The 20,778-nt window shown below is 33.0% G+C and overlaps 1 protein-coding gene and 1 long non-coding RNA gene across 2 annotated transcripts; one reads left to right on the forward strand and one right to left on the reverse strand.

Moving 5' to 3' along the window:
- Nucleotides 1-752: 752 nt before the first annotated feature.
- On the forward strand, nucleotides 753-4,064 carry LOC126690843 (uncharacterized). The gene is made up of 4 exons (XR_007644748.1): nucleotides 753-874; nucleotides 1,198-1,279; nucleotides 1,385-1,466; nucleotides 3,821-4,064. It is a non-coding gene; the product is annotated as an uncharacterized LOC126690843 (long non-coding RNA).
- A 2,371-nt stretch (nucleotides 4,065-6,435) lies between these two features.
- LOC126692360 (vacuolar cation/proton exchanger 3-like) lies at nucleotides 6,436-13,293 on the reverse strand. The gene is made up of 12 exons (XM_050387946.1): nucleotides 12,956-13,293; nucleotides 11,457-11,524; nucleotides 11,277-11,305; nucleotides 9,157-9,353; nucleotides 8,650-8,862; nucleotides 8,122-8,250; nucleotides 7,863-7,979; nucleotides 7,714-7,767; nucleotides 7,493-7,609; nucleotides 7,053-7,143; nucleotides 6,881-6,954; nucleotides 6,436-6,784 (listed from the first exon to the last, which is right to left on the reverse strand). The coding sequence occupies exons 1-11, from the start codon at nucleotides 13,226-13,228 to the stop codon at nucleotides 6,881-6,883; spliced, it is 1,362 nt and encodes a 453-aa protein (XP_050243903.1). The 5' UTR covers nucleotides 13,229-13,293; the 3' UTR covers nucleotides 6,436-6,784.
- Between the last annotated feature and the right edge of the window lie 7,485 nt (nucleotides 13,294-20,778).

The following is a 20,778-nucleotide window of genomic DNA, read 5'->3' on the forward strand; positions in this document are numbered from 1 at the left end:
TTATGGTCATTCAAATGGTTTTGGGTGTATTTTAGTCATTTTGAGGTTTCAAGATATTTTTTGTTATTTTAGAGGTTTTATGGTATTTTTACTCATTTCAGAGGTTTTGGGGATATTTTGATCATTTTAGAGATTTTGGAGTTATTTTAGTAAAGTTTTAGGTTTATGGATATTTTGGTCATTCTAGTGATTAATGTTAAAAATAAAATAAAAAACTGTCCAACCTAATCTAGGTGGATTGGGTTGAACCCCTGCGATGGATTGATTTAGGTTGCATTTTTTTTTTTAACCCAACCATAATGCGTCAGATTGAAAAAATTCCTCAACCTGAACCACATACCAATCTTTAAGTGATAAAAGAAAATTAACATTTTTTTTAGAGAAATGATATGTCCACAATATTTTTACAACAAATCCTAAATGGTGGGTTGTTATTGTTGGAGCAAAAAAGTAATCTTAGTGTTAGGTTCAAATTTGAACCAACAACAACTAATCATCTATAATTCGTTTTAAAAATATTGTAAAAATATTGTGGACGTAGCACCTTTTTTTTTTTTTTTTTTTTTTTATAGATTTTTTATATAAAAATTGGTCATTAAAATAAAAGAAAAAAAAAAAATCCCTTTTCATTTTTTTGAAAAAGAGTCTCTTTTTCAGTATTGGAGGGAGAGTTTCCCGCTCCAATATTGCAATTGTGGTGGTCTACAAATTGAATTGAAATCCCATGATCCCATTTATTTCTCAGTCTAGTACCTATGACTAACACGCTCTATCTCTTGCTGAATGGTTGAACCTATACACTATACAGAGTTTGAACCCATTGCCAGCCCACTGCAAGTTTGCCACTGATCGTCTCTCCTCTACCACTGGCCAGGTATTTTTTTTTCTCTCAATTGCTCTTTGATTCATATTTTGTTTGTTCTTTCATAAAGTTAAAATGAGAAAGTAAAAACAAAAAACATCTAAAAAAGGCTGGAGCTGTACCTGACACCTTTGATCCCACAATTTTTTGCTTGAGAAGCACATTTTTTGTTTCCTTCTCAAGTTCAAGAACAATAACAACAACTCATTGCATTAAGCAGTTGCAAACACCATCAATTCCTGTGTTTTTCTTTCCTTTACTTCTTTACTTCTTGCATTATTTACGAAGCTATTTTCTGTGTAACATTTAAAGTTTTGATCCAACCGTCCAAATAGATACAATATTACCTCCAAGGCTTCAATGCTCCACACGTGTATGGTCAAAAGCAAAGCAAGTCTACTGGTGTAGATTTTCCAGGTAACATTTTCTTCTCATCTTTTTAGTGATTTGACTTTTCTTCTTATATATTTATTTGTTATTAAAATATACTATTATTAGTACTATATTTAGATTTTGTATCAGTTGTGTTAGGTTACCTCCAAGGCTCCAATGCTCCGCATGTATGGTTAAAAGCAAAGCAAGTGTATTGGTGTAGAGTTTCTAGGTACATTTTCTTCTCATATATTTATTTGTTATTAAAATATACTATTACTAGTACTATATTTAGATTTTTGTATGAGTTGTGTTAGGGTCATCAAATATTGCACAATTTTGTACCATAATTCGATACGTGACGAGTTGTGACTAGTAAAAGAGTATTTGTGGGCCATGTGGAGACACACCTTCACCAATCATTACTCACCATGTGGCAAATTGTAACACAAAATTGTACCATTTTATGTGATTCTAGCATTTTCCTTTTTGTAGTGCAAATGAGTTGTTTCTTATTAGATTCTTATTGAAATTTGAGTGACTGTTTGTCTAATTTATTTTGAAAATTTAGGTCTATAGGCAAATTAAAAACTATTGACTCATTCTTTTTCTCAAATTTGTCTTCTCTTTATTGTTTAATTTAATAAATACATATTTTTAGCACACATTGAATTATAAAATATTTAACTTATATATTGAATTACATTTACATTACCATTTGAAACTATTATACATAATAGGAATATAATTGATATATATATATATATAATTATTTTTTGTTTGCCCCTTCAAAAATAAATTCCTAGCTCCGTCATTGGCATTAAGATTCGACGATGGTGGCCTTACTTGTTTAATTAATTAATTTAATCTTAGTTTAGCTTATTTTTTAAATGATTATTTAATCTTAGTTTGTAAGGATATTGTTGTCAAACCCTCTAAGAAAGTACTTTTGTTTCGTATAGCAGTAGCACTAGACTTTATATGGATGCTTTTTATTTATTTATTTATTTATTTTTATTTTTAATTTTTATTTTTATTTACTGAGAATATGGTCACATACCTTTTTTTTTTGTTAGATTGATTTTTTTTTGGATCCTGGGACTTTTAATATTACTATTTTCTTTTTGTTACTAGTAAAACGAAAGTTTCTCCTAGATAGGTTATTGTCTTTCTGTTTTAGGGGGAGTAGAAGAAAAAATTAGTTTTTTTATTTTTTATTTTTTTAATTGAGAAGAAATAACTAAGTTATAAAATGAAAACTATTTTATGTTCTTACAAATATGTTTGTTTTATTTTTAGATGAACAACACTGATTTTTTATTTTATTTTATAATATCATTACCTTGGCTAGCTAGGCTACATTCTAGAATTTAGATCATCACAGCTACATGTTTTCTTCTTATGTGTTGTTATTACTTATTTGAGTATTGAGTAATAAATGTCACATATGGAGAAAAATATTATTTTCCCTCTTTGTATGAATTCTTAAAATTTTCCAATTGTCTTTCATGTATGTCTTACCATGTACTAAACATGATACTTCGTGCACTTCAGAAAATAAGTATCCACATCATGTCTCATCCAAACTCAAGAAGTTGAAACAGGGCTCATGGGGCAGGGTTGAAAATGGATGATATTATAATACTGTTTTGAATGATTGACTTATCAAATTATTATTTGAATATTTGATTTGCAGTGATGGTTAGTTCTAACTTCTGGAGTTGGATTGTATTTTCTGGTCCTTAGCTATATAGTTTCTTTATGTAGTTGCAAAGTTGTTTTGTCAGGGTAACCATGGAAACACAAACACCTCATTTCTTTGTCTTCTATCTTCTAAGGAATTTTGTACTCTATAGCTTATTTCTACCTTTGTCTTAAAAAAAAATAACACTTAATTAAGTTCTCATTGTGAATGAATTCAACATAGATAATTGAAATTGAATGAAAACATGTCATGTTGATTATATAATTCATGGAATTCACCAAGCATGTTTACAATGTAGGTTTGGAAAAGACAATTTATCAACCCAAAAAAAAAAAAAAAAATTGGAAAAGACAATTTTACAATTTTTTTCATAGAAAAACTTATTTATGTTTCGTCTAGATTTTCAATTCTCTTTCTGTGTTCATCAATTCATCTTGATTCAGCTATCCATGAATTTATAACTCCCAAAATATTTGTGTAAGCTTTCCAACTTAATTAGTGAAGTGCAAGTGATGAAAATGTTAATGTTTGTATAATTATGCTTGAGTTATATATATGGATGGAGATAATAAAATAAGTAAAGGTATAGATTTTGTGTTAGTCTTGTAAAAAATGAGTGATGATAGAAGTTTTGTTATTTTGTCCCACTGTTTTCATTTCATGCTACACTAGCTACTTTTTTATAATAATTAATACATAATACACTACTTATTAACTTATAAGCATCTATAAAGCAAGAAGTTTATTGACTTATATCCACATCTATGGTATTTTTGAAAAATACAAATGTTAAAATTTTACTTGAATGTTAAAACTATTTAGTAAGTATTTTTGTCATCTATTTTAGTGACCTTTACATTGGTTTATACTCTTTGTTTCAGGTTAAAATGTCACATGCCTTGGGTTATAGTTTTATAGATGATGTCGAGGGGAGATATATTTTATTGCAACAAGTTTTAGCTTGGCAACATATCTTCATGAGGAATATGTTATTATTTGATTAGTATTTGAGAGAATAGATTGGAACTTAAATTATGTTATATGATATTGAACTTGGGTATTGTTTTTCCTTATTAGTAGTTATTAATTGAGCAGTTATTATGCTTATATGTGTATTTGTGATTGAAAACTTGTGATGTGTGGGATTGTGGTTTATTATTTTCCATCAGGTACCCATGTAAAATTCAAAATGTAAATTTTATAGAAAAATCCAAAAAAATGTAAAATGTTATTAGCAATGACATTGTCGTCACTAATATTTTATCATATCATTAGTGACGACAAATAATATCATCGCTAATATGCAATTTTTAGTAATGACATGTTTGTGGTCACTAATATATCATTATTTGTGACGACAGCAAGCATCGTCGCTAGTAATGACATATTAGCGACAACAAAAATGTCATCGTTAATAATAATCTACTAGTGATGACAAAAAAATTCGTCACTACTAATGAGCTAGTAGTGATGACATTCCGTCTCGGGTTCTCGAGTTATTTATGACGACAATTGTCACTATTAGTGATGACTTTGTTGTCGTTAATAGTATTGTATTTGCGACGACATTAATATCGTCACAAAAAAACTTTTTTGTTACCATTTTCGTTTAATGAAAGTTAGCGACGACATTTTTCGTCGCCAATATAATTAGCAACGATATTTAAAGCATTAGCGACGACTATATGCTATCGCTAAAGACCAAATTTCTTGTAGTATATGGTGCAGATTGATAATAATTTAAAATTCTTAAATTCACCTTAATGAGTGATAAATGAGAGAAGACAAGCAATAAATGAAAGAATGGAAGAATTAAGTGACGAGGTAGGAAAAAAGGGGTCTGGATCTATTGCAATATGCAATTGCCACTTTGGTTGTGAGATGTAAAAGTTGAGACGATGAATTTTTTTTGACATTTTACCTTTTTATTATCTTTTTAACTATTTTATCATAATTACTTTTACATCTCATACCAAGCAATAATTACATAGGACAAATGTGCAATAGCCATAGCTATTTTATTGAATCTAAATCCAGAATAAGGTATCTTGCGTATGTTGTTAAATGAGAAGATTTAATTCCAGACCTACTAAATGCAAGAAAGAAAGTAATTGTATGTATATTGGAAACTATTGGAAAGTAATGTCCTTCGCTTTTTTCACACCTTTGTCAACCTGTGCGCCACTATATATGATAATTTGTTGCTCCTTTTTATTTCACTTTATTTATTTATTGAATGATATATTTGTCTAATGTTGTTAAACTTATTTGTGGTCTTGGATTTACTACTGAATATGCCATTTTGGGCATTGAAGAGTATATTTATTTAGGCTTTGTTTGGATGGGTGGAATATAGGGAGGATGGAAAATATAAGAGGGAAAATGGGGTGGAAAACTCAGTTTTCCACTGTTTGGGAATGAGAAGAAAATAGGGGGAGTGGAAAATTAGGGAGAAAATTTTCTCCATGGGCCCACAAATTTTTTTCTCTCAAATTGGGAGGAAAAGCAAGGGGGGAAACCTGCCTTAGTGCAGTTTTACGATAATGCCCTCTCTTCTTTTTTTTTTTTTTTTTTTTTTTTTTAATGTGAGCTGAAACGTTCTCCATTTTTTTTTTTTTTTCACGTGACCTGAACATTTTTTTCTTCAACGTGACCTGAACGTTTTTTTTTTTTTCAAATGTGACCTGATCTAATTTTTACATTATAATAATATAAATTTATATATATGATGTGATAAATTTAATATTATGTAATAAGTATAAATAAATTTATTTCTTACATGTTATGCAACAAGGGTATAATAGTCAATTTATATAAATTATATTTTTCATCCTTCCCTTTTTCTCTCTAACCAAACAAAAGAGTTTTCCACCCTCCCACTTTTCCACCCCTCCAACCAAACATACAAGAGGGAAAACTAAATATTTTCCATCCTCCCACTTTTCCATCCTCCCATTTTTCCACTTCTCCATCCAAACGGACCCTTAATCTTATTAAACATATTTGTTTAGCCTTGCTAACAACAAGCTCTCTTGTTTCTTCATCTCCCTTTATTTGTCTTAAAGCCTAATTATTTTCATTAAAGAATACTCAATTTCCAATATTTTTCTACTTCACTCACCCATTATATTAGAGTATTTTATTATTTATGGGGAAACACAAAAATATCAACCAATAGAAAATATATTTGACCTAAGTACCAATCTCGACTACCCCAAAGAACTCAAGTCTAATTGTTGACTTATCAAAATACAACATATCTTCCAATAAAAGAAATCCCAACCTATATATATATATATGTGTGCGCGCGTGCTGTGTGTGCACGAGAGCAAGAAATTGGCTAAGGCGAGGTTGAGAGGAAGTGATACCACTATATGTTTTATTGAATTGAGTTGAAATTGAAATGACACTAAAATATAAGTACTCATTGCCTAGAAACCCAAAACTACTAGTTGGTATAAATATTTGAAACACAAAATTTAATTACAAATCCAAATTAAACAACAACAATAACAATTTCCATTCATCTATTATTATTGCACTACAAGAGAAAAGCAAACCCAAACCCTTGCCATATGCCACCAGTACTCTTTTGGCATTTATATCAAACAAAACACAAAAACATTCTGAGAGATCTATACGAGACCATGTATGTTTTAGTTGGTCTTCATCAAGCTTCTCAACTTTAGAGGCATGACAACTTCCGTCGACAAGAAAAACCTATATCGTTGGTTTTCCGGCTGGCAAGTCCAATCAAAATTTAAGAACTAACAAATTTGTTGCACCTGTTGAAGTTTCAATGGAGGAATACTTATCTGAGCAATGACCCTTTAAGGCACATAAGCCTGCAGTAAAATTGTTCTATTAAATTTGATACAAAAAAATATGTATAAGGATGTGACATGTAAATAAATTCATGTACTTAAAGAAATTGAGCAGACCTATTGAGTGCTTAAGAATCCTTCTGTAGTCATTTGAAGTCCCGAGTTGACGATGTTTGCTTGGCCTAGAGTTTCTAAAAAGAAAGATTTAGATATTAATTAGACTTAACCATAGATGCATAGCGTAGCATAGATAATATATCCTAGAAACAATAATGTTGTAAGTACTTACGAAGTGGTTTTTTGGATACAAAGAAGCATGCTGCAATAACAATGTAGCACAAGAGGAGAACCAATCCCTTCATGTAGTGAGAAGTCCCATCCTATAAAATCAACAGTGAAAAAGTTCAAAGCAATGGAACAAACATGATATTGATAGAGATGGGTCTCTTTGTTTTTGACAGGTGATATTGAATTAGAATAATAGTTAAATAATTAAACTCAACCTTTTCTATTAGTTTAACTTTCTAGAACTAGTGATGGTTCCTCATGCCTAGGGCTAAATAGCGTTAGAATAATAATTAAACAATTAGCTTTGCCCCTTTCTATTAACTTTTTTTAAACACCTTTTTTGTTAACTTATGATTTAGAGACAAACGATGGTTTATCATGTTCAAAACTATTGTCTCCAAATGCACTTAGAGAAAGCTTTTGAGACATGAATATTCTCACCTGAAGTGTGAAGGCTGTAGCAATTATTGATAAAGCAAGAGAGGTGGTCTCAAGGATGTTGAAATCAAGATCCATGTGAATTCCCATAATCCAAGCTACAACCACGCATAATGGGACCTGAGTATTTAGACGATATAAATTTAGCATCACCATTTAACTAAGTTCAAAAAGAAAGCTTTATCAGGACAGCCATTCCAGCAATGTAGGTTTTAAGTTCTCACCACAAACATTGCAATCTGAGTCGCAGACCCTAAGGCAACACCTAAAGATATATCCTGCATTTGTGTGCAAAAAAATCTCACTTAGAATCTTATAATTTCCAAACTTAGTGCCACAACTAAAATGGTAGAAAGGCCATTATATTACTCACCAACTTGTTCTTGAAAGCAAATATGACTGCCCCAGCATGTTCTGCTGCATTTCCAACAATTGGTAGCAAGATTATGCTGAGGAAGCTGACTGACAAGCCCCAAGAATCTGACGCATCCTGAAAGGAATTGAAATCTTTGTGAATACCTTGATAGATAAATCTCTTCAAGTACAATGCATGAAATAGGTACATTCCATTTGATAATTCTCAACCACACATGCACTATGAAAATGGATTTTTTATTTTTTATAATTTTTACCTCAATTGTGGCCACCACATATTCAGACAACAGAGCTATGACTATAGTCATCCCGACCAACCAAACAAATCCACTCCAGAATCCTATCACTGGCACTTCTTCCTCATCCTCTGCACCATCTTCTGATTCCTGATGGGTTGCACCATAGATATTTAGCTATGTTAGCATATATTGGTATTAGGGAATGATTGACCAAAAAATTCTTTAGCCCCTCAAAATAAAAAATAACACTAAAACTGATATTTTTTTTCTTTTTAAATTTTATAATTAAGGCATATCATTAGCCTGCTAGAGAGAAATCAATTTGTAATACAAGTTGCAAAATGATAAATCATCAGGGCAAGGAGTCTGCTTGCACCTTAAATGTTTTTTTCTTTACTTCTAACAGTTACACTGTTGTTGTTGTTTTTTTTAAATGTTTGTAAGCTAATTTCAAAGTAATAATGTTTTGATTTAAGAGAAATTAAGTTATCAATAATTGAAATAGCTAGATACAAAAACAATGATAAGTTTGTTTTTACTATCTACCTCCTGAGCTTCAAATAATTGGCGATGTGTCCACAATTGGAAGACTAGGTAGGCAGTGTATGCAAGAAGCATGACAATGCTATTGGCTCTCGACAACTGGATTGTTGGTACCACAGTGAGTTCAGGCAAGGCCCCAGAATGCCGAAACAAAGTAGGCAGCGAGTGGCACAACAATGCTAGCAGCAGCAGGAGTGAATTCACATCAGCTTGTCTCTGTAATGCCATACGGTCAAGCAAAAATCAATTCACCATCAACTTGACCCATTTGGAGGACATATACATGAGCTATGTCAATAATTTTACACTTTTTACTATATGTCATCATCAATCACCAAAAAAAACCAATATTTATTTATTATATTGTTAAAATGATGCTAATCATATATGTATTTAATTAGTCTTATATTTATTGGTAGTAAATTGACAATAATTTTAGAATTTCTCATATATATGTTAGAAAAGGTTTTTTTAAAAAAAAAAAAAAAAAATAAATAAATAATAACTCACTCTGTCGTATTTTTGTTCCCTTCTAAGGTTGGCAATGCCACCACAGAAGAGAGATGTCCCTAGAACCAGAAGAAGGTTGGAAAGAATGGAGCCCAAGAGAGAGTACTTGACTAGGGCCATTTTATGTTCGCTTAGAGCAAATATTGCAATAATGAGCTCCGTAGCATTCCCACATGTAGCATTTAGAAGCCCTCCCACTGCAAAATCATATGATAAACTAGTTAATAACTTAAATGTTTGGAATTGTGAACTTCTTAATATTGAATATTGATGTGCAAGTGTCCCTTTATTATACCCTTATTAATTAATGAGGGAATATGCCATTTGATTCAATGATAGTGTTTTGTTGTAATTGTAAACTTAATTTTTAATTATTTGTTAGATAAAACAAAACCATTTTTATAACGCATTTTGCTTGTGGCTAGTGTATAGAAGCACTAGATACGACATAGGCACAACACATGTTTTAAAATGGATATTTATTGGTCCCATATCATGTCTAGTTCACAAAAGTGCTAAATAGAAGTCTTACCTTATTAAAATTAGACAAAACTTAGACATAATTATTTAGGTGTTGTAATTTAGCAGGTTTTGATTAAATTTTATCATATGTCTATATTAATTTAATTTCATTTTTTTATAAAAACAATTAAATTCAATCATACAATTTAGTAATTAATGCAAATTGCAATCACGAATTTAAATTTAATTGGGGTTAGTATAATTGATAAGTGTCAATGAAATATAGATGATAATCCCATTTTGATTTATACTTGAAATTAGTGGAAAACCTAAAATACCACACCAAATTAGGAATTGTAGCTCTATCCAAGTTTGATCTGTCAAATATAATTTGATGCAGACACTATATAGGATTTTATTAAAAAATAATTATAAAACCCAAACTATATTATTTTTTTTAGAACAGGTCAGAAATTTTATTAAACTAAAAAGAAGTACACATATAAAGCAAAAACTTGTATAAGTCCAAGGCCAGCTACATGTAGCTGGCCATAGACTGAGGCTACACTACCGTAGCTAAGAAAGGACCCATACTAAACAATTAACTCTGTAAAGAAAACTTGTATAAATCCAAGGCTAGCTACAAGCAGCTGGCCATAGACTGTGGCTACACTAACGTAGCTAAGAAAAGACCCATACTAACCAATTATCTCTGAGATGCCATCAGTTTTTGGTACTCATCTAGTAGACTCTCTGCACCGTTCAAGTTAGTCCTTGGGTGGGTTTGTTTATGTTCAAAAATAGACCTTATTAGTTAGGCAAGGTTTGAAACAAATTTCATTTCTATCAAATCGAGTCCGGACTCGATTTTGCCCTGACAAAATCGAGTGTAAGACACTCGATTTCTAAGTGAGTATGGAAATCGAGTGTTTGACACTCGATTTCCAAGTGTAAATTCATTAGGCAAAATTGAGTGCAGAGAATTCAAATTGTTAGAAACCAAATATGTTTGAAACGTTGCCTAACTAATAATATAGATTGGGTTTTATAGTTATTTTTTAATAAAATCCCACTATATAGCTAGAATCTTCACTGAAAAGTTTGCTATTACTTATGTACAAAGGACAAGACAGAACCATGATGAAGTGTCCGCGGACTCGATAGTGATATCTCAACCATGCATAGCAGCAAGGTTAAATGAGGTTTTCAACGTTTTGCTTCCAGGAGTTACAAAGACTTTTTCAGTAAAATTTAACACATAATATATTTGGACAATAGTGATTTGTGCGTGAAACCATGAGCATCGAAATGATCGAATCCGGTTTGGTCTTTGGAAAACCATCAAAACCAAGCCAACAGTAATTTAGGTTTTTTGACCCTTTTGAAAAAAAAAATAACCATCTCTTTCAATATATTTATGGTTTTCAGACTCTCAGAATGTGCTGCACCAATAGTTAATTTCTGCCTTAAACTTTGTTCTATAAAAGAACCAAATTAAAGCTTGAACACTGCTCGAACATGATTGGGAAAACTGGAAAAGTTTTGGTTACATTTACACAAATTCATGAGGAACCATAATTATATAACATTTTATTGTAGCCTATTGTCATGTGTGTGTATATATGTATATTAAAAAGAAATATATTTCATGCTCATACCTGTAGGACCGGTGTAGTAAGCAATTTGTCTGATTGCAAAATAGAGAAAACGAAAATTAGTATTGATCTCAGATACATACGAAATTGCACGTATATATATATATATATATATATATAGATGATGAACAATGAATAATAGATTAATAGACAACTATATACAATTTGAATATTCTGCCTTACTCTGTCAGGAAGCTGACACGTTCAGCAAGTGGAGTGAGGCCAAGTAAGCTCAATGCGAACACCCATGGCTGTTTGCAATAAAATCAGAAAGGACCCATTGTAAGAATGTAGAAAATGAATAAGAAAGTAATTGTTTCCAGGGCCTGTTGAGCTGTTTTCATGCAGAGAATTGATTGCAGGTGTGTGTATATATATATATATATATTACTCAGCCCCATCACCAAAGTATAAAATAGACTAGAATTATTTCATACCAATCATCATCATCATCATCATTATTATTATAATATATAATAATATAGATGGATTTGAACTTATATAGTGGTTGTTATGTAGTAATTACTCTTTATTATATCATACCAAAACACTAATGGATTTTATTTCTGTGTAGGCTGAATTCAAACCTAGATCAATCTCTCTTATTTGAGAATAAGAAGTTTTACCCATTAAGCTAAAATTCACATTCCATACCAATTAGGGAGGGCAACAGAATAGGTTAGGATTAGATTAATTTGAGATGTTCATCCTTGCCCAGTTACCTCCTCTTCCAGAAGGGGAAAACTCACACAAGGCAAGTGGAAATATTCTCATTAAGGCAACTTCAACATTAATGAGATAGAGATATAAGAGAAAAAGAGAAACGGAGTGTTTTGTGGAATGGTAATAAAATATTATAAACAGATAAATTATGAATATGATACACACATAAAATTAAATTATATATATAAATAATTTAAATATATAGAGTATTGACATTCAGTGCAAGGGAAGTAGAACCCGCCCTCCCCTTGTCACCTCTTTTGGGTTGAAGAAACCCACACGGCATAAGACTAATCAAGTGGGCCATGGCGAAGCAAGAAATATTTTTCAAGGTAGGCCAAGCTTATAAATATATCAATCAATCAATTTATGATAAAATTAAATAATGAGTGTTGCTTTTATATGCCTTAACATATACAATACAAAATAAGAAATATAATAGTGACATAAAGTAAATAAATGATTTTTTGTTGTTGTTTGTTTTGGGATAAAAAGTTTAGTATATTTTCTTCTAAAAAAAAAAAATCCCTTCTTCTCAAAAAAAAAAAAAAAAAAAAAAAAATCCTTACATTCCTAATTCAATGAAAAAGCATTTGTTTGTCGGGGAAAAAAATACAAAACAGATTACTTTTATATATACATAATTAAAATTATTATTATTAATAAAATAAAGAGGGAGGGGATGAAATTGAAAGCATCGGGACCTCAGCTCCCCCCTCCCTCTGTCGTTAATTGAGTGGGGTGGGGTGGGAAATTTTTGTCATCCCTACAATTATTAATATTGAAAGAACATATATTTTGTTTTGTAGGCATAAAATGATGGTGGGATATATAATCGATAATTGTCAATGAAATATGCCCACTTTGATTGATAAAATATCATAGTTCCTTCAGTTCCTGTAAGTTTTCACTGTTACATAGAAAACCCTAGTAAGTTAAGAATTATAACAAGAACTTACTCTTCCAAAACCATAAATCGCAGCTGCAATGGCTAGTGGGATGGCTGGAAATAGCACAGAAAGCTTAGTTCCCAGAATAACCTCTTGAAGATTTGCCAACAATTGTCTAAGGCAAGTTATGGGAACTTTTGAGACAAGTTTGAGGTCGGACTTTTTGCGAATAGATGAGGATGACATGTAGTGGTGGGTACGACCGTGCCTCATCTCCTTGCTCAAGGTTTTGACGTTTCCATTTTCCAAAAGCCATGGTTCTTGGTGAGAGTTTGAAGCCATTTCTGTGACACGACAGAAATATTGCACTATAGCTAACAAAACTTCGATTTTCTAAGTACACTTCTATGTTCTATGTCTATGTGTTATATGAGAAAGCTACTGTTATAAATAGGTGAGGACTAAGCTTTACATAGAAGGTTTGGGATGCACCTTCCTCGAAGTTTCTTATTGTCTTTAATGGTAAGCTAGCGGATTCTCATACCATATAAGGGTCATACCATATAAGAGAAATGAATGGAATGGATTAGAATTAGACATAAGAATAAAAACATGAAAATGAATAGAAGTATAGAACGAAATTAAGCATTTATCTCTCTTTCATTTAGACATTTGAAAGGGAAAGAATGGAATAGAATATTGCAAATTTATTTTTTCTTGATTTTACTAACACAACTTTTTTTTTTCTTAAAAATAAATTATAAAAAATCTTAAAAATTAACGGAGTTTCCTATATGTAAAAGTCTTTTTTAAGTAAGTATGAAATTAGTAGATTGTTTTTGGTTAACAAGTCGGAAATAATCTTATTATTTGGTGCTACATGATGTTTGAGATAGCGTGGCTTCAATATTCAAATAGCAAGGTTATGTTTTATGCTTGTGTCTATGTTAAAAATTCCTAATTAGGTGCCACATAATAATGGCATTTGTACCTGGACATATGATACCTTTGTTGCGATGATCACTCTACAAGTATAAGTACTTGTGGGATGTAAGGGGCAAGAGCTGGGATTCAAGACGGTGATTCTTATTGATAAAATAATGTATATCTATACGGGATAGTTATTTATATATATAATAATAGGTAAAATTGAGTAAAAATCCAATTAGATTTTAAATTAGAATTAAATTTGAGTATAATTTTATGCCATGTGTCCCATCTAATCTAAGTTTTTAAATTTTTGTGTCAAGTGAGTTAATTCAATGTAAAAATTGGATTTCAATTAGAGTTTAATTTTGTACCATTTGTCCCATCTAATCTAAGTTTTTAAAATTTTTGTGTCAAATGAGTTAATTTAGTATAAAAAACGAGGAGTATAATATAAGTAAACCATAAAAATATAATCTTTGAATGATTTTATATTTATGAGCCTTTTTTTTTTTTGTATAACTAAAAACAATTCAAGTTTATAAGTCATATATATATATATATATTAATAGCCAAAGTTAAGAGAAAATCCAATTAAATTCTAAACTAGAGTATAATTTTGCGCCATGTGACTCATCTAATTTTTAAATTTGTGTTTCAAGTGAATTATTAGGTGCAAAAATTAAAGAGTCCAAATTCAATTAGATTCTAAATTGAATTTTAATTGAAGTTCAATTTTGCGCATGTGTTCCATCTAATATTTTAATTTTTGTGGCAAGTAAATTATTGAATACAAAATCAAAAGAGTCTAGATCTAATTAGATTCTAAATTATATATATATATATATATATATATATATGTAATTATGATTGTTTTTAAATGTATTCATGCATATACACGAGATTAAACACTAATTTGATGAATACAACAGTATTAAAGATTAAGTTTTCAAGTTAAGACTAGAGAACCAAAAAAAAAAAAAAAAAAAGAATCAAAAGGAAAGTCAATTTTTCTTTGAGAAGAAAAAGGAAAATCAATTGTATTCAGTATTCTGCAATCATTATTATATAAACATATACAGTTTTTAGCCTAATATTTAAAAGGATTTGGCTTACTTCCAGTACTTTTTTAACTGGACATCTCCAGTTGTTTTGAATATATAATATCAAGTGACAGTGCGTTTTAATCTTCATATTTTATTTAATTAGTAAGTGATGTGACAGTCGCATTAATGAACACAAAGCCAGAAATTGTAAAAAGGCGACTAAAATGGCAAAATACCCATTTCTCACAAACTTTCCAGCAAAATGCCCACTGTCTGAAACTATTTAGGAATATGCCCCTGTTTTGAAATTCAATATTCTAAAAATAGAGTTTCAAATGTAAAACTTGATTTTTGGATAATCGAGTTATAGCGAAATGAAACTAAAAAAAAAAAAAAAAAAAAAAAAAAATTTGGAACACGAGTTCCACAAAATTAAAAAAAAAAAAAAAAAAAAAATTTCATTTCGCTATAACTCAATTGTCCAAAAATCGAGTTTTACATTGAAACTCGATTTTCTAAAAATCAAGTTTCAAAACAGGGACATTTTCCTAAATAGTTTCAGACATAAGGCATTTTGCTGGAAAGTTTGTGAGAAAGGGGTAAAATCCCATTTTGGCCATAAAAAGGTAGATACTAGGTTTCACCAAGTGAAGTTAATATTATGAATCTGGTGCCACAACTTGTGGCATAACTCGAGTGAGTTGTGGCCAGTGGCAGCTCCAGAAATTTTTTCTAGGGTAGTAATTAAGAAACTTAAAATAAAAAGATAATTATATCTCATTATCAATATTACAAGTTATATCTCTTTCAAAATTTTAGTTAAATAATTTTTTTTTTGGATTTTTCTTTTTGTTTGTAAAGGCCCAATATATTGTTAAAAGGGCTAAAGTTTGACTACAAACTTATCGTAGCCTAAGACTACAACTTTCACTAAATAAATTAATATGACTACATATTTTGAAAATCTAACCGTTAAATTGTATGTTTTTTTATGTTCTTAAAACATATGTAAAATTTCATGTTAATCGGATGTTATTTACTATTTGATTCATAATAATTTTAGACTACAAAAACTCGAAAATTAAACATTTGATTGATGACATAAGCTATTTATCCTTTATCTTCTTGAAGTTTTGTAAGTATGGAGGATATAAAAAAAAATGTAATCCAATTATGGAATTGTTAAAATTCATATCTAATAAAAAAATATTGAGTGGAGTTGTTGCCTTAATTTACAACCAAATTTGTTACTAAACTTTGTCCAAAGTTTAATTATATTGTGTAAGGACTCAAATTGAATTGGACTCAAATTGGATTGGACCCAATATAAGATTGGGTTTTAGCCTAAAAAGCCCAAACAATAAATTTGTAAAGCATGGATGAAAGAACTAGATCTAATCCGGAAGAAAAACAATAAAATTTTCTAATTTAAGGCTATTAAACACAAGTAAGATAAAAGTAAGATAAGAAAGTCTGTCCTCGGAGTGGCCTGAGGAGCTTATATTATATTCTCTTGTTAATAAACAAAGTTACAAGAGTTCACAGTCTTATTGCAAAAATTGCTTGATTTTTTCTCCGATCCCTTTTGTAGTCCATCTTTCCATGCTATATACTACAATCTTGGTATCATCCCTACCATACACGTGTAGGTTAGATTCTGGGAACTCCTTCTTGTCCCATCCAACACCTCCCAGAACCATCAACTAGTAGTTGTAAGGCTGCTTAACCACTGTTCAGGCATCACTTCCACATTAATGCAGCCAGAGAGTTAGTTGGGAGGCATTTAATGTGGTGGTAGCAGTTTTTTGGAGATATTTGTTGCCCTTCCCCTTTCTTACCCCTTGTCCAGCGTCCAACATTTAGTTGTGATGTAACTTTGTAGAAAGTCTATGATGATATGACACTCTTACTAACCTCGGACCCTTGTTTCCGAGGAGCTTATATTATATTCTCTTGTTAATAAACAAAGTTACAAGAGTTCACAGTCTTATTGCAAAAATTGCTTGATTTTTTCTCCGATCCCTTTTGTAGTCCATCTTTCCATGCTATATACTACAATCTTGGTATCATCCCTACCATACACGTGTAGGTTAGATTCTGGGAATTCCTTCTTGTCCCATCCAACACCTCCCAGAACCATCAACTAGTAGTTGTAAGGCTGCTTAACCACTGTTCAGGCATCACCTCCACATTAATGCGGCCAGAGAGTTAGTTGGGAGGCATTTAATGTGGTGGTAGCAGTTTTTTGGAGATATTTGTTGCCCTTCCCCTTTCTTACCCCTTGTCCAGCGTCCAACATTTAGTTGTGATGTAACTTTGTAGAAAGTCTATGATGATATGACACTCTTACTAACCTCGGACCCTTGTTTCCGAGATGGCTTTTCTCTTCGGACATTCGTTGGACTTATCTCATGTTATCTTTACTTTTCTCTTTATCCTGTTCCCTTTATAATCTTATCCAGTCATCCTCGGATCAGCTAATATCCTCGGATTGGGCCATAGGCCCAGTTAGTACAGCCTTAACAGTACCTCCTAATTAACTGGCCCCCACAATAGCCCCTCAAAATCTTGCTTTTCGACTCCTCGGGAGGAAAGGATGATTTTGACGTCCTCAGCCCATCTCGTTTATGGTCATATTTTGTATTTCTGACCTCCTATATGTCTTTTTACCTACTCAAGGCACGCTCCCGATGCTTCGGCGTCCAGAGCATGTCATCATTAAATTTTGGTGGCACCCTTGTCCCTCACGTTCAACGGTAGGATGTAAATCGTACGGTGGAAGATTTTTCTTGTTTTACGAGCGAGAACTTTCCCCCTTGTAATTTTTGCACTGCTATAAATAGCTTTTCAAATCAATTCCTTTTCTTACTTTCAACAATCACACAATCCTAGAGCTCATACATTAAACTTGTTTCCTTCTTTCATCTCTCTGTGCGTCTATAAATACTAGAAATTTGTCCAAGGACCCCCTTTTTTAAACCTGTAAGTTTTCTCAAACCCTCTTAGTTTTCGTTTTACACTTGTTAATTTTTCTTCAAAGCCTTTTAGAAAAAATGGGTAAGTTCAAACGTTTAGTCGAGTCCAAGGAGGGTATGGAGAGTTTTAGGGCTAAGTATAGGATCCCACCAACAGTAGGCATGAGGTACGCTGCTCAAGGGGAGTGGGTAGGTGCTAGAAAAACCGGAGAGATGGTCATTCCCATGATCGCTTTTATAGAGGGAGGGATGACTATTCCTATGGGGACCATCACTAGGAATTACCTTAAGTTCTTTAGACTATCTCCCACTCAGTGCGCCCCAAATATGTTTAGGGTCCTGGGGAGTATAGAAGTTTTAAATGAGAGAATGAACCTAAATTTGACCCATCACGATGTGAATTGGGTATACAGCTTGCACCACCTGAAGGGACAGGGTTACCTTAAGTCAAGGCATCCCGAAGTAAGGTTAATCCAGTGTCTCCCCATTTCAAACAAAAACTTAAAGGAGGATTTCTTAATCTTTTCTGGGGAATAGCATGATGGCCTACCCTGTCCAACTAAGGAGGGAGAACCAGGTGGGGGTATAGCCGTAGATTTATGTGTCTTGGTTTGTATTTTTATTATTTATTTTTATTTTGTTTCTTAACACTCCTGTTTTTGATGAAATTTTTATTCTAATTTAATGATTTTGCAGATAGAAATTCTACTAAACCTAAGCTCAGCTTAGTTAACAAAGAGAGCTTAGATAGGATCTTGCAAGCCGAGGTGTATGTGAACAAAGCTGACGGTCGACTTCGAGCAACCCACCTAATTCTTGGGTACACACCCCTCTCGCTCGCATTCCAAGCCCCTAAGTACGTAATCAAAGCTTGCGACCCTCGGCTCCACCGTATCAGTGTTGCCTACCAAGGGTTCGTTATTCCAGATAATGTCCCAATTCCTGAAGGTACTCCCCGTACTCAACCACTCTTTGTGGCCACTCCTTCAATAAGAGCATCCTCATCATAACTCATTCTTGAGGAAGGGGAAGAAAGAAAAGAAGAAGAAGAAGAAGAAGAAGAAAAAGAAAGAGGTTCGGAGGGTATTGTGTACCTAACATTCCTCGGACGAATTTGAAGTATTCAACCAGCCACCATCTCCCGAGAGTATATCAGACGAAATGGGCATCCAGAGGAACCTTCAGAAGAGTTTGATGGAACTGATAGAAGATCAACCCGGAAGAGGTGCACGGGGGAAGTCTACTCAACCTAAACTTCCTCCTTCTTCTCCTAAATCTCCTCTCCCTCCTCCTCAACCATTTCTGCCCTCTAGACCCGAACCTGCTAATCCAAAGAGGAAGAGAGAGCAGAAAGGTAAAGACGTGGTGGAGACCGGGAGATCTCGTCCAACTCGTGAAGATGAGGCTCAGCGAGCTGCAAAGCAGCAAAAAGTTAGCCACGTGTCACAACGAGGCATAGAGAGAGAGGACACTCAGCCTCCAGAGTCATAGGCCTGGCTCCCAGCACTCATGCTCGGCGGTGAGCCCTTGAGAGATGATGCATTACTCAGGGACTTCAACGGGGGCATTGGGTGCCACGTTGCTTCGGCCTTGGAGGAGGCCTTGTTACTTCCAAAAGATATGACTGAGCTGCGGAATATCAGGAAGAACAAGGTCTTCCTCAATTGTAAAAGATATTTGGGCATGATATGATGTTAATCCTTTTTTTTTACTTATAATTATTATATATATATATATACTTTTTATTTGTTATGGTACTAACCCTTTTCTTTTACGCTGTCCAAGCCATTTTCAGGCTTGAGGAGATAACCAATTCATGCTACTAGCAATTGGAAGACGAAAGAAAAAGGTGGGTAGTAGCTGTGCAAACACTCACCATTGCTGATCAAAGCAATGCTGAATTGAAGAAAAAGCTAGCCGATGAGGAGCATGCCCGCAGGAGTGCTGACTCGGCCCTGGAGGGCGCGCAAAGGCAAGCCGCGGACCAGAGGAAACGCCTGTGTGAGGCCACTGATTAATTGACTGCTTCCTGGGAACAGATGGCAGCTCTCAAGAAACAACTAGAAGAAGCCCAAAGACTCAAAGATCAGGCTGAAAAAGCAAAGGCCGAGGTGGAAAGAGCAAAAGTAGAGGCCGAGAAGGCGAGGGAAGAGGCTGAACAGCATGGCTACGACATCGGCGTAGCCGAGACCGAGGATACCCTCCGGGTAGAGGTCCTTACTGTATGTCGTGCCTACTGTGCTCAGACTTGGGAGGAAGCTCTCAACATAGCTGGGGTTGAGGCTTCTTCTGAGCTGAGAAGACCAGAAAACATCTATTTCCCCTCAGCCATACGAGCTTCGAACCTTCCTCCCAACCAAGGGAAGGCAGTCTCTATAGTTGTTGCCATCGTCGAGGAAGCCCAGACTTAGGATCCTCTTCCTCCCAATTAGCCGGAGCAGTCCAAAGAGCCTGAAAATCCTAAAGATACCTCTTCGAACAAGGCTGTAGAGGTTCCTCAAGATAGGGCAGCTTCTCAAAGTTTCAAGCAGGCTCTAGCTTCAACCACCATACCTGTTGGAGAAGTCCCCAAGGAGAAAGAGAAAGTTGTTCCTCCTGAGGCAACTGATAAAGCCTCCAAGGGCAAGCTCCAAATAAAGTTAAAACCATAACTCTTTATTTTTACATAGGGTAGTTGCTGTCAATGTAATGAAATTCTCTTTTTTTTTTTTTTTTTTAGGACAAGTTTTAATGAGATGTAGATTTCATCTTTCCAAATTTACATGTGTTATTATTACTTTATCTTTTATTTATGCAATTTTCACTTTGTCTGTTCTTTGTTTATACATAACCATATGCCATAGAAGAATGAAGTTTACTGATATGAGGGAAAAAACAGTTTTATATATTTTAACTGAGAATCCGAGTAAATCATGATTGTTGAATCCACAGCACTATCAAGACA

This window comes from Quercus robur, chromosome 7 (genome assembly GCF_932294415.1).
Source record: "Quercus robur chromosome 7, dhQueRobu3.1, whole genome shotgun sequence".
Lineage (NCBI taxonomy): Eukaryota > Viridiplantae > Streptophyta > Magnoliopsida > Fagales > Fagaceae > Quercus > Quercus robur.

Excerpts from the sequence above, each read along its gene's own strand:
- LOC126692360 (XM_050387946.1), bottom strand. The coding sequence starts at position 13,228 with ATGGCTTCAAACTCTCACCAAGAACCATGGCTTTTGGAAAATGGAAAC. Across the intron at positions 11,306-11,456 it reads CGTGTCAGCTTCCTGACAGA|ACAAATTGCTTACTACACCG; the intron begins GTAAGGCAGAAT and ends TTTTGCAATCAG. Across the intron at positions 7,980-8,121 it reads ATGTGGTGGCCACAATTGAG|GATGCGTCAGATTCTTGGGG; the intron begins GTAAAAATTATA and ends AATTCCTTTCAG.